We start from the raw sequence: 14097 nt of genomic DNA, 5'->3' as shown, positions 1-14097 counted from the left end.
TTTGATAGGGCCAATTTTTAAAGTTATACACTATGCGAGAAGGGAGAGGTGAGGGGGGTCTATGCAGGCCAGTTAAGGGGCTTTCCGACCTGGGGGGGTGTAATTCTCCTTTAACATGGAAAATACATTAGTATATTAAAAACAGAGTTGGAGGTACCATAAACTGAGTAGTCAGAGTCGAAGGATATGTACCGACTCCACAGCCCTGGGGATAAGTGGCTGTCTACATTGTTGGTTCAGTAAAAGCTGACATGCTAAGCATTCCAGATACCTGGAAGGGTTGGGACCAGTTGAGTATCTGTGAAATGTCTAGTAGAAGAAATCAACTGGTACAGGAAGGAGGGAGGAAGTGAAAATGTCCCTGCTTCTGTGTTAGCTTGCATTTTTTGTGGTCATAAGTGACCTCTTTATCTTTAAGGCACTTCCCAGGTTTTTTGGCAGAGGTAGGAGTTGACTACAGGCCCTTTTGTATTTCCCATTTTTCTGGTATGGAGTGTTAGTCATCCTATACTGAAATCCATATTTAAAAAAAAAATTGACACAAGGCTAGCTACTTTCTTACTTTCCAAAGTGCCCCAACCTTATGAATTGTGCTGTGATAAACTTCAGTCTCTCTTAACTCCTTAATTGCAAGTAGGAGTGATGTCAAATCCCTAGATGCCCATCAACAGAACAATGAACATGTAAGAAAAAGATTTAGCTGTCTAAGGGTGAAGCTAGGCTTCTGAGCTACTAGTAGCAGCTACTTTTTCATGGCTACTAAACACCAGAAAATCCCCTGCCATACACAATACCGAGAATTGCCTCTGCTAAAACAAGCATAGAGAAAATTATCAGTAAATGATCAGCATTGTCTATTTTAGTAGCTGTGACAAGTAGCTGCTACTAATAGCTCTGTGTGTCTTCTGACAGCACCTTCATGTTTCTATACTGTTGCCACTGCTCTGCCTGGGGCTAATAACACATGCTGGCAGAAAAACCCTTGTGTATTTTAGTGACTGGGGAAACGGCAAAACTGCCAATATTGCCTCCTATACTGTATACTTTTGGGAGATGGCACATGGGTTGATTTTTTGCCTTTTGGAATCTGAACTACCCATGGGTGTCAAATACCCTAAAAATACCTTTGCACTAAAGTCAGTGGTTGCCCAGATTTTCCATTGGTATTGCAACTCATAATTTTCAGTTAATTTTTGCATCTGTATATCCAACGTTTCTGCCCACAGTAGGATCTTAATATATTACATTTATTCATTATGCAAAGTGTGTGCAGTGTGCACAGCTGATGTACTAAATTTGCAGTATAGCAAAACTCTGGTGCAAAGGCATGGAACTGCACCCAGTCATACTATCCGAAATCTCATCCAACTTAAGTCAAAAGTGACTGAATGCACTTTTTGAGTTCCCCTTTGGATTTTATATGTAAGTAAATGTTCCAGCTGCGCTCGCATATAAGGCCTTACACTCTTTTGGTATCATTCTACTCTCACTCATATGAAAGTGAAGTAAGTTGTTCTACTAAATGTATTATATATATATTTTTTTTTTACTTACTGCACCTTTTTCTAGAGAAGCACCAAAATGCTTACCTGTACAATCTCCTCAATAGTTAGCATTTCTGAGATCAAAGCATTCCTCCGATATCCCCAAGAGTACCTATCAATTGTCATGCAGTTCTCCCATTTATGTTTTAGCAGGTGCCCAGGATTGTAACGATCAGTACATGTGTAGTAGCCTCCATGCTTGCATATGCAGCCATTGCCCCAACGATCATTTGTCACAACTGTATCGCGAACAGGGCTTTTCAAAATTGCATTACAAAATTAGCAAAACATTGTGTAGACACATGAAAGTCTGACAATTCTTTCTAATTGTTATTGCATGCTTGATTCATATTTACTGAAAGACAATTCATACAATTTACACCTCTCTCTGCTTTAATTTCTTCTATTACCAATTCTGAATAAATATATTTCTCCCCTCAAAATAGAAACATTTGACAAATTATTATTATTGTTATAAGTTATTAACAACAATATTATTATTTTGTTTCACAGAAATGCTTTGTTCAGAGGTTCCTGCAAATAAATGTTAAAAAGAGTTTAAGAATTTTTCAGTCCTATTTCTCATCAGCAAACAGAGATTTTTACCATAGCACTGCAAATCAACAGTGTGATTTTACGCAGTAGACAACACCTTGATGTTGTTAAGATGGAACAGCTTCTGAAAGAGGCATTATTCTGCTATAGCCAAAGTATTCTGCTTTGACTGTGCACTGTAATGGTTAAGCTGAGTTTAGGAGAGGAGGTTAAGAGAAAAAAATAGGAGCAGACAGCTAAAGCAGAGTTTCTATGGGAACCAACAATCCCATGTCTTCAATTGCTGCTAGACTGGAGGGCATGTTTAGTAATCTAAACTGAGAAGAACTGAGCATGCTCAGTAGCCAACAGCCAAAGGAAATTCCTGACAGAGGGTTGCTGAGTGGGTTAAAGGAGGAGAAGGAATCCTAAGTGATTAGGGGGATGCTGCATTTTTGACCATTGAACAACCAGATTGGCAAGTATTTAAAATTTCAAAGAGGCTGTTCACTGATTACATTTCTGTGTGTGTGTTGGGGGGGTGGTTTACATGTCCTTTAAAGGACCTAAATAAAGCTGCAGAAATCAGCACTGAAACCTGCTGTGCATCCATTTTCATTATAATTATATACTTTACATTTCATGTTATTATAGGAATAATGGAGACTCCCTCATAAACAGCATCTGATATAACGATTAAGAATCTATAAGAATACAAAATCATACCTTTCATTATAGAGCCAGGCTAGGAAGCCAGTGCTGTTCCAGTAGGTATACGGGGCATCACCATCTCCATCAGACCAAAGGATTTCAGGCTGATATTTTGTTACAAGTTCGTACAACTCAGGCAAAGTCTTGGTGTCTACAAACCGACGAGTTGCAAAAGAACTATTTTTATCAGAAAGAAATAGGGGATTGAACCACTCAAAGAGAGAGTGGTATAGCCCAAAATGCAGATTAGTGGTACTCCTAATGGCCAAAACCAATTCAGCAATGAGGTCCCTTTTGGGGCCCACATCCACAGAATTCCAGTTCCAAGAAACTTTGGATCCCCACAATGTGAAACCTTGAAACAAAAAACAGGTTATCAAATGTCACATTTGCTATGACAAAATATATAAAAAGATCTTATGTTTACTTATATACAAATGATAAATGTACTTTCATTTATGGTATCGAGGGGTATATTGCACCAAGAACATGTGCGTATAGCATGAGTTTGATGGTTGTTCAGGAGTGCTACTCTTCAAAGATATGGGTCAGTTAAAGAGAGAGAAGCTCTTGCTTAGGTAATGGTGAAATAAAAAATCATGATGATGACTTAATGCGGAGGCAAAAGAGAAATCTGAAGAGGCAAGGTATTTGTGTTTATACATACTGTGATTCATTCAGCAGCATCAAAGACAAAATAAATATGTGAAGGTGAGAAACAAGAGCAAAGAGTTGAGCTGATAGCAGACAGTTGTAGATAGTGTCAAAACCAAACTAGACTTAGGTGCTTAGGTGCCAAACATGTCCAATCTCCAAACAGACAGATAATGTACAAGGGGCCATACACTTTCTTGTGTTCTAATCATTACGGTAGACAGGACAAATGATCAAAAAAGGAGGTAATGAAGAAGAGCTGTGGCAATGCACCATATGTTGGAAAACATGGTGTATCAGTAAATAAGCTTTCCAGCTTGCCAATCCCTAAACCACCCATTATCCAAAGCACTTCGATATCCATGGATCAATGGATTGGCAAGCCACCATAAAAGTGGTGGATACATAATAATGGGCATATTCAATGCCTTTGAGACAACGAATAAATAAGGATACACAAGCAGCTTCCATCTTAAATTTAGTATATAATTGTGTTAGAATAAACACAATGAGCATAGGGGGAGCACTACCATTACTGAGAGAGGCAAAGGAAGGTGTGCATGGTCAGAAGTACACAAATCAAATCAGATGATAAGAGATAAGTATGACCAAATATTGGCACCTCCCCTTCCTTCGCATCTGAAATCTAATCCCAAATAAAACATAACTTTTATTGAAGTGGCTGAGTAAAAAAAGAGAGAAAAAGGGAAAAACACTTATTTACATGATATATGTAAATATGTTAAAATTACCGGTAAAAGCAGGATTGTATAGCAGATACTGAAAACCAAGGGCATAACACATGAAGAGTATGTCTTTGTCTTATTAATAATTCCCAGCAGGATATGAAATCAAATTTGGCACATATTTACCAAACACTGGTGTATCAGAACAATTATACTCTACAGGGATTGGGTGATATGAAAGGGTATTATAGATGCAGGGTATGGAGTGGTATCTAAGGTTAAATGATGGCAAGAGCCTGGCAAAGTGTTAACTAGTATAGATACTATTATCAACCAAAGAATGGCTGCTATCTACTTATTTAGTTATGCCCATTCCACATTTTAGCTGCGGTTAGGCATATAATTATATAATTGTATTATTTTGTCAGTGAGACCACATTGCTTATGAAGTATTGTAATGTTAGGTTAGTGATCAATAGTAAAGCAACTCCTGTTACTTGTGAACAAGTCAAACGGGTTGAGGAGACCGCCTCATAAGTATTCAAATAGACCAAAGGGATTCTGGGAACAAATTCCTTAAGCAAACTCCTTTGCTAAATATATTTAGACTGTAGATGTAAACACACTGGGATAGAAAGTAATCCATGAGTGAACCATATAACTCATGGAATACATAAAGTTAAAGAGTGGGTGTTTTTGAAGTATACACTAATGGAACAAGGGGTCACACAATTACATCCAAAAGCAGTACCATTAACACCACAAGTGTGTAGGTTAACTGGTAGCAGTATGGTGTTTTTTACTATTACTGCTCTTTGCTTACTTCTGTACATTGTTCACTTGTAAACACACACTATGCTCAAATGAAAAATGACCATGTAATATGACACTTGTAAGAAAACAATTTTTTTTCATCCATTTTCTTTTTCTGCATATTTCTTCCTTTAAATGAGCTGGCCATACAGGACTTATTTGTAGATTGTAAGCTCTTTTGGGCAGGGCACTCTTCACCTCTTGTATCGGTTACTGATTGCTTTATATGTTACTCTGTATGTCCAATGTATGTAACCCACTTATTGTACAGCGCTGCGGAATATGTTGGCGCTTTATAAATAAATGGTAATGTAATGTAATCATTGCACAGTTCTCTTCACTCCAGGCAAACAGGAGTCTAATTAACTTCAAATCCAATGGGATTTAATGTGTTAATCTTTTAATAATTAATGTTTTTTTTTTTTCATTTTTAGAAATGAGTTGGAGTTGCCATACAGCTCTGACAAGGTAAAATAAAATACCACTCACCAACTACAATGATACAGTGAACTCATATTTGACTTTTGGAGTGAGAAACAAACAGAGCAATGAAATATCCCCAGTAGTGTAAAAATATTATTGCCTGCTTGTGGTGTGTTATATATGGTTAACAGGGAGTTAAGGAATACACTCTACTTTAATACACACATCTGAAGTGTTAATTTACATTAAAGGCAAAAGTTCAAAGCTCTTACTGACCATAACTTACCTTCATGATGCTTTGAGGTTAGGACAACATACTTGGCCCCAGATTCCTCCAGGGTGATTGCCCATTGCAATGGATTATAGAACTCTGCTGTAAACTGTGGCCCAAAATCTTCATACCGAAAGTCAGGGGGGTAATTCTTTTTCATAAAATTAACATATGATGCTACCTTGCTTCCTTGCCAATACCACCTTCAATAAAAGATAATTATGAGGTGATTAATGCAACGCTACCTATCATGGCTTACGGACTGGCATTAAGATGCAGTTACATTGTTCAAACAATATCTTTTCACCAGGGCTGTGGAGTTGGTACATAAATCCTTCAACTCTGACTCCTCAGAATATGTTATCTCTGACTCTTCTATTTTTAAAGATACAGTAACACCAAAAAATGAAAGAGTATAAAAATGATTAATATATTATGTTCTATTGCCCTGCACTGGTAAAAGTTGTGTGTTTACTTTAAATCCCTACTATAGTTTATATAAACAAGCTGCTGTGTAGCCATGGGGGTAGCTATTCAAATTGAAATAGGGCTAAATGGCACCGGTTACATAGCAGAAGACAGATAAGTTGTTGTAGATTGCCATTGTATTCTACTGAGTGTATCTGTTACAGTGGTGTGAAAAACTATTTGCCCCCTTCCTGATTTCTTATTCTTTTGCATGTTTTTCACACAAAATGTTTCTGATCATCAAACACATTTAACTATTAGTCAAAGATAACACAAGTAAACACAAAATGCAGTTTGTAAATGAGGGTTTTTATTATTTAGGGAGAAAAAAAATCCAAACCTACATGGCCCTGTGTGAAAAAGTAATTGCCCCCTGAACCTAATAACTGGTTGGGCCACCCTTAGCAGCAATAACTGCAATCAAGCATTTGCGATAACTTGCAACGAGTCTTTTACAGCGCTCTGGAGGAATTTTGGCCCACTCATCTTTGCAGAATTGTTGTAATTCAGCTTTATTTGAGGGTTTTCTAGCATGAACCGCCTTTTTAAGGTCATGCCACAACATCTCAATAGGATTCAGGTCAGGACTTTGACTAGGCCACTCCAAAGTCTTCATTTTGTTTTTCTTCAGCCATTCAGAGGTGGATTTGCTGGTGTGTTTTGGGTCATTGTCCTGCTGCAGCACCCAAGATCGCTTCAGCTTGAGTTGACAAACAGATGGCCGGACATTCTCCTTCAGGATTTTTTGGTAGACAGTAGAATTCATGGTTCCATCTATCACAGCAAGCCTTCCAGGTCCTGAAGCAGCAAAACAACCCCAGACCATCACACTACCACCACCATATTTTACTGTTGGTATGATGTTCTTTTTCTGAAATGCTGTGTTAGTTTTACGCCAGATGTAACGGGACACGCACCTTCCAAAAAGTTCAACTTTTGTCTCGTCGGTCCACAAGGTATTTTCCCAAAAGTCTTGGCAATCATTGAGACAAAATTGAGACAAGCCATAATGTTCTTTTTGCTTAAAAGTGGTTTGCACCTTGGAAATCTGCCATGCAGGCCGTTTTTGCCCAGTCTCTTTCTTATGGTGGAGTCGTGAACAGTGACCTTAATTGAGGCAAGTGAGGCCTGCAGTTCTTTAGATGTTGTCCTGGGGTCTTTTGTGGCCTCTCGGATGAGTTGTCTCTGCGCTCTTGGGGTAATTTTGGTCGGCCGGCCACTCCTGGGAAGGTTCACCACTGTTCCATGTTTTTGCCATTTGTGGATAATGGCTCTCATTGTGGTTCGCTGGAGTCCCAAAGCTTTAGAAATGGCTTTATAACCTTTACCAGACTGATAGATCTCAATTACTTTTGTTCTCATTTGTTCCTGAATTTCTTTGGATCTTGGCATGATGTCTAGCTTTTGAGGTGCTTTTGGTCTACTTCTCTGTGTCAGGTAGCTCCTATTAAAGTGATTTCTTGATTGAAACAGGTGTGGCAGTAATCAGGCCTGGGGGTGACTACAGAAATTGATATTGAAATTGAAAATTGAAATTGATAAACCACAGTTAAGTTATTTTTTAACAAGGGGGGCAATCACTTTTTCACACAGGGCCATGTAGATTTGGAGTTTTTTTTCTCCCTTAATAACGTAAACCTTCATTTAAAAACTGCATTTTGTGTTCAATTATATTATCTTTGACTAATAGTTAACGGTTTTTGATGAGCAGAAACATTTAAGTGTGACAAACATGCAAAAGAATAAGAAATCAGGAAAGGGGCAAATAGTTTTTCACACCACTGTATCTGCTATGTAACCTGTGCCTTTTCTATTTTCCAGCTTGAATGACTGCCCCTGTGACTACAAAGCAGCTTATTTATATAAACTATAGAAGTCTTTCTGAAACTAACATGAAACTTTTAACTATGCAGGGCATCAATACATCATATTTTAATTACTTGAAAACATTTGCATTTGTTGATGTTACTGTTCTTTTAACCCTTTCACCGCCAGCCGTTTTGAACAAAGTCGAACTTCTACTGCCAGACAGTAGTTTACCCAGGAAAACTATATATCGTTTTTTTCAACAACCTAAGCGTTCAAAATATGGTGGAATTTTTGTGTAATTCCAATTGTGTAACAAGATATAGGCTTCTAAATGTCTAAAAAATGAAAAAAAATAATATTTTCCATAATATAAACACATACACCAGAAACAAAAATTATTTTATGCATGAAAATGCAACTGATTTGGAAAGTCCCATGTCTCCTGAACACGCCAATACCAAATATATATAGTTTCATGGAGATTTCTCACTGACACAGATCAAAAACTTCCAGCAGTACACTACCAAATTTCCAAAGCATTGCTCCAGAAAGCTGCATACTTAAGATTTCAAGGTCACAAATTACACTAACATAAGGTTTATCCCAGAAAATTATACATTTTTAGAAAGAATAGATTCTTTGGAATCCAGAATACATAGAACTGCCTGTCTACTCCAAATTACCAAGTTGCAATGCTTTCCTAAAGTTATTGGTTTTTATCAAAATTTGTGAAATTTCTTAAAAATTGCTTCAAAGCTTCCTGTCTATAGTATCTTATCTCCTACAGGTCATAAAGTAACCAGATAAAACACCCTAAATTTGAACGCCAGGGGTCCACTGAACAGTTTGATGCCCAATATGTATAGGTTTACCTAAGTATGTGGCATGTAGGAGCCTCAATGTGAACATACCCCCATATGATCTATCATTTCTGTCATTCCAGCTTCTGCAAAATCAACAGATTTACATCCTTTTGTGTGGGATAACGCTACAAAAAAATACGCTCACCCCAGAAAGCCATATATTTTTGTAAAGTACACATTCCCCCGAATCTAAAATGGGTGTCTTTCTACTCCAAAATACCAAGCCGCAAAGCATTTCTAAAGTTAGCAATTTTGATGACAATTCCAAAAATCCCCTCAAAGCTTCCACTTTTCAGCATCTTATCTCCCACATAGCATTAGGTACCAAGATAAAACACCCTGAATTTGAACGCCAGGGGTCCACTGAACAGTTTGATGCCCAATATGTATCGGTTTACCTAAGTATGTGGCATGTAGGGGCCCGAATGTGAACATACCCCATATGATCTATCATTTCTGTCATTTCAGCTTCGGCAAAATCAACACATTTACATCATTTTGTGCGGGATAACGCTACAAAAAAGTACGCTCACCCCAGAAAGCCATATATTTTTGGAAAGTACACATTCAGACAAATCCAACATGGGTAAAGAGTCCTTTCTACACCAAAGTACCAATCTGCAAAGCTTTCCTAAAGCTAGTGGTTTCTATGACATTTCAGAAAATCTATTAAAAATGTTGCAATTTGCCGCATTTATCTCACACAATTTCTTGCATACAAAGGCAAATCACCCCAAATAGGAACACCAGAGGTCTACTGAACAGTTTGATGCCCTATACACATAGATTTACCAAACTATGCGGAGTACAGCGGCACCCAAATGGAAATAATGCATATGAATTTTCACGAATGACTCTCCGGCTCGTGCAGTTTTTGCACCCAGTATGTGTATTATGTGCCATAAGACCCCTTAACAGTACGGAGACCCTAGAAAACCATACATTTTCTGAAAGCACACATTCTGACAAAACAAAAATGGGTAAATACATCTTTCTACTGCAAACTACCAAACTACAAAGCTATGCTAGACAGAATGGTTTTTATAACATTTTCTGAAAATTGTTACAAAGCTTGCATTTTGCCCCACTATGTAGCCCACATTTCAAAATGTAAAAACTACCTAAGCTTTATCAGAAAGGTCTATGTAAATATAGCCATAAGCTATAAGTCCTCTATCAAAAGAAAAACAGGATTTCTGGTCTCCTTTTTTTGTAAACATGTTCTTCGGGTATCTGACTTCCTCTCTCAGAAAAATCCTTCATTCCTGGGGCCAGAGTTTGTGCAGTTTTCTCCTCTATCCTGCTCGCACCTCCCACAAGAATGCTAAGAACTCCCTCCCCACTCCCTTAGGAATGTGTAAATGAGTTAAATGAGTTATAAGGGCTAGAGCTATACAGCAGGAAGCTATGATGACCAAGCTAAAATGGCAGCTGTCATTTATCAGGAATGATAAAGCTTTCAGCAGAATATATATAGTGTTCTAGGTGGCACTAATGTGGCAAATCTATTGGCAGTAAAATGCCAAAATTACTTTCCTTCTCCTTTAATATACTAATATATTTTCCATCTTGACTGAAAGAACACAATGTACAAGACATTTCATTATTGCCAAAGCTTAAAGCTATATGAACATGGTGTCTGCTTTTGGGAACAAACTAGCTAGGAAGTTGACGCACTACCCTATTGGCCATCCAAGCCTGTCACTGCCAGCATGAATAAGGATACTATTCAAGTTTGGGAATCTATAACTAAGCCTTTGTCATTGTGGCTTTTTATTTTAATTATTATAAAAACAACAAACATTAATTTAACCTAAAGTTTTAACAAAAGACAAATAAATGTAAACCGTAAGGTTATAATACATAGTAACATAGTAAGTTAGGTTGAAAAGAGTCATATATCCATCAAGCTCAACCATAATGCTTATATACAGTATAACCTGCCTAACTGCTAGATGATCCAGAGGGAGGCAAAAAACCCCATCTGAAGCCTGACTTGCCTGACTCCAATTTGCCTGACTCCAAGATGGCAATCAGACCAGTCCCTGGATCAACTTATACTAAGAGCTAGCTCCCATAACCCTGTATTCCCTCACTTGCTAAAAAACCTTTTTAAAGTTATATAATGTATCAGCCAGTACGACTGGTTCAGGGAGGGAAGTCCACAACTTCACAGCTCTTGCATTAAAAAATCCTTTCCGAAAATGTAAACGGAACCTCCCTTGTTTATTGTGTAAATAAAGCATGAGAGGTTATTATATGATCACCTTATATATTTAGACATACTGTAGTTATCACCTATTAAGCGCCTCTTCTCCAGTGTAAACAAACCCAACTTGACCAGTCCTTCTTTATAACCGAGACTTTCCATTCTCTTTACCAGCTTAGTTGCCCTTCTCTGGACCCTCTCTAATTCAATAATGTCCCGTTTGAGCACTGGAGACCAAAACTGAACAGGATATTCTAGATTGGGCCTTACCAGCACTCTGTAAAGGGGAAGAACAACACCCTCCTCCAGTGAATCTATACCCCTTTTAATACAGCTCAAAACCTTGTTTGCCCTAGCAGCTGCTGCTTGGCATTGCTTTCTACAGCCAAGTTTATTATCTAGAAGGACTCCCAGATCCTTTTCCATAATGGATTTGCCTAGTGCAGTCCCATTAAGGGTATAAGCGGCTTGCATATTTTTACATCCCAGGTGCATGACCTTACATTTATCCATTAAATCTCATCTGCCACATAGCTGCCCAGATTGCCAGTTTGTCAAGATCTTGCTGCAAGGATGCCACATCCTGGATAGACATGACTGGGCTGCAGAGTTTTGTGTCATCTGCAAACACTGATACATTATTTATAATACCCTCCCCTAAGGCATTTATGAACAAGTTAAACAAAAGTGGACCCAGTACAGAACCCTGAGGGACCCCACTGAGAACCTTACTCCAAGTAGAGAATGCACCATTAACAACCACCTTCTGTACCCGATCCAGTAGCCAGTTTTCCATCCATGTGCAAACGACTTCACTAAGACCGTTGTGGGGAACGGTATCAAATGTTTTGGCAAAATCCAAATAGATCACATCTACTGCATCCCCACTGTTCAGCTTCTTACTAACCTCATCATAAAAAGCAATTAAAATGATCTGACATGTGGGGACTTCACACTAGTGAAAAAAACTACACATTGGACTTTATTCTTACAGCAGAAAAGTTCTATTCGGATCTATTCGGATATCTACTGGGAGCTGCTATCTTGCTACATCCCAATGATCTGTATGCTCCCTCAGATATCACCAGGAAATAATGCAGCTCTAACTATCACAGGAATAAGTGCAAGAGTAAAAGACACAGCCCTGTGTATTCATTGGCTGATGTGACCTAAGATGTAGGTGTGCCCTTAGTTTGTTTATATGCATCGTAAAGGAAATATGATATGATTGGCATTGCTGAAACGTGGTTGAATGAGACACATGACTGGGCAGTTAATATTGGAGGCTATACGATGTTACAGAGGGACAGAGGCAATAGGAGGAGGAGGGGTGTGTCTGTTCGTTAAGCAGGAATTAAAAGCAAACATTAAGGAGGAAGTGATGATGGTAAATGAGGGAGCTGAATCCTTATGGGTTGAGATTCTCAACCAAATTAATGGTAGGGGTATCCTATAGACCCGCTTATGTAAGCAAAGAGGAAGAGGCTCACCTCCTGTTGCAAATAGAAAAGGCTGCTAGTTTGGGGAAAGTGATAATAATGGGGGATTTTAATAATCCCGATATTGACTATCAATAGTACTGACAGTAAATGGGGACAAGTTTATAAAATTGTTGCATGACAACTTTATGTCACAGGTTGTTGAGAAGCCAACCAGAAACCACTGTCAGGTACCACGATGAGTCAGATGGTGACTTGTGTCGAAATGTACGCGTGCGACCGCTTATGTGCGCAAACAGCTTACTTGCAAGCGCGTGAATTAACGTGCATGCGCCAAACATTGGCCACAGACAAGCTCTGACAGCTATATTGAATCTAGTGATCTCTAAGGACCCAGAATGTATAGCAAATGTGCAAGTGGTTGAATCCCTGTGTAATAGTGACTATAATGTTATTTCAATTGATGTTTGGTGCAAAAAACAATTATATGCTGGGGCAACAAAGACCCTGAATTTTAGAAAGGCAAATTTTAGCTCCTTAAAGGAAAAGGCTAATAAAGAGTTCATCTCAAGCTGTAGGCATACCTTCAGTTCTCTCAATAGTCTCCCCATATTTCTCCTGTTCAGATGATCAGAAGCCTCATAGGAAAAAAAACACTGAGCTCTGTAAAGAATATTCCCATAATGCCATGCTCCTGTACCAAGACCAAGACGGTGTACATGCTCAGCTTGTAAGACTATGAGGAAGCTTCCTGCTGATTGGCTCAGATCCACATTCCTAAGGGGGATGAGGGAGTTCTTAGCATTCTTGAGGGAGGGGGGAGCAGAAGAGGGGAGAGAGCTGGGCACACTCTGGCACAGGAAAAAAAAGAGACATTAAATCCTGTTTCTTTTGACAGAGAACTCAATGCAGCATTTCTGTGAGTTTTTATGGCTGTATTTACATAGACCTTTCTGATAAAGCTTACTTAGTTTTTAGCTTTCCTTCTCCTTTAAGGGCAGTGCTTCAGAGTATAGATTTGGGCATTATGTTTTCTGATAAAAACACAGAGCAGAAATGGTTGTCATTTAAAATGATATTAAATCATTACTGTTCTCAGTTTATTCCATTAAGAAGTAAATGTAGAAGTGTTAAGAATCACCCTATGTGGCTTAATTTGGAGGTTAATAAGTAAAACAAGGAAAGCTTATAAGAAATATAAGTCAGTGGGGAGAGAAGTTGCATTTAATGAATATAAACACTATAACAAGACCAAAAACTAACTGCTTTCTAAACTAAAGTCTACTGGTCTTAGTGAAGTTTTTGCACATTGATAGAAAACTGCCTACAGGATCAAGTACAGAGGGTGGTTGTTAATGGCAGGGCTGTGGAGTCGGTAGATAAATTCTCCGACTCCTCAGTTTCTGATACTTCCAACTCCGACTCCACGACTCTGACTCCTCTGTTTTTAATATGCTAATGTATTTTATACATTCATAGTGTCAATGAAAAGCATGCTTCATGGTCACTCAACGTGTTCGTTTATGCACTGCGTGCATTGGGCTTTATTCTTATAGCAGAGAAGTAATTAATTATGACTGTTTGTGAATTGGGACATTTAAACTTGCTTTTATTTATTTTTTTTTTATTCCCATTTAACCCTTTAAGTGCCAAGGGACGTAGATTCTACGTCC

General features: G+C 38.3%; 1 protein-coding gene across 1 annotated transcript in view; it reads right to left on the bottom strand.

The window, feature by feature from the left end:
• The window catches only part of fuca2 (alpha-L-fucosidase 2), a 41761-nt gene that overhangs the window by 11426 nt on the left and 16238 nt on the right, over positions 1-14097 (bottom strand). Inside the window, exons 2-4 of the mRNA NM_001011291.1 lie at positions 5652-5839; positions 2805-3144; positions 1590-1800 (exon numbers count right to left, since the gene is read on the bottom strand). Of these exons, the coding sequence (NP_001011291.1) occupies positions 1590-1800; positions 2805-3144; positions 5652-5839 (739 nt within the window). The remainder of the gene's footprint in view (positions 1-1589; positions 1801-2804; positions 3145-5651; positions 5840-14097) is intronic.

The sequence above is a fragment of the Xenopus tropicalis genome, chromosome 5 (genome assembly GCF_000004195.4).
Source record: "Xenopus tropicalis strain Nigerian chromosome 5, UCB_Xtro_10.0, whole genome shotgun sequence".
NCBI classification, from domain to species: domain Eukaryota; kingdom Metazoa; phylum Chordata; class Amphibia; order Anura; family Pipidae; genus Xenopus; species Xenopus tropicalis.
Note: the sequence above shows the minus strand (reverse complement) of the source record. Positions and strands in the feature narration are given on the sequence as shown.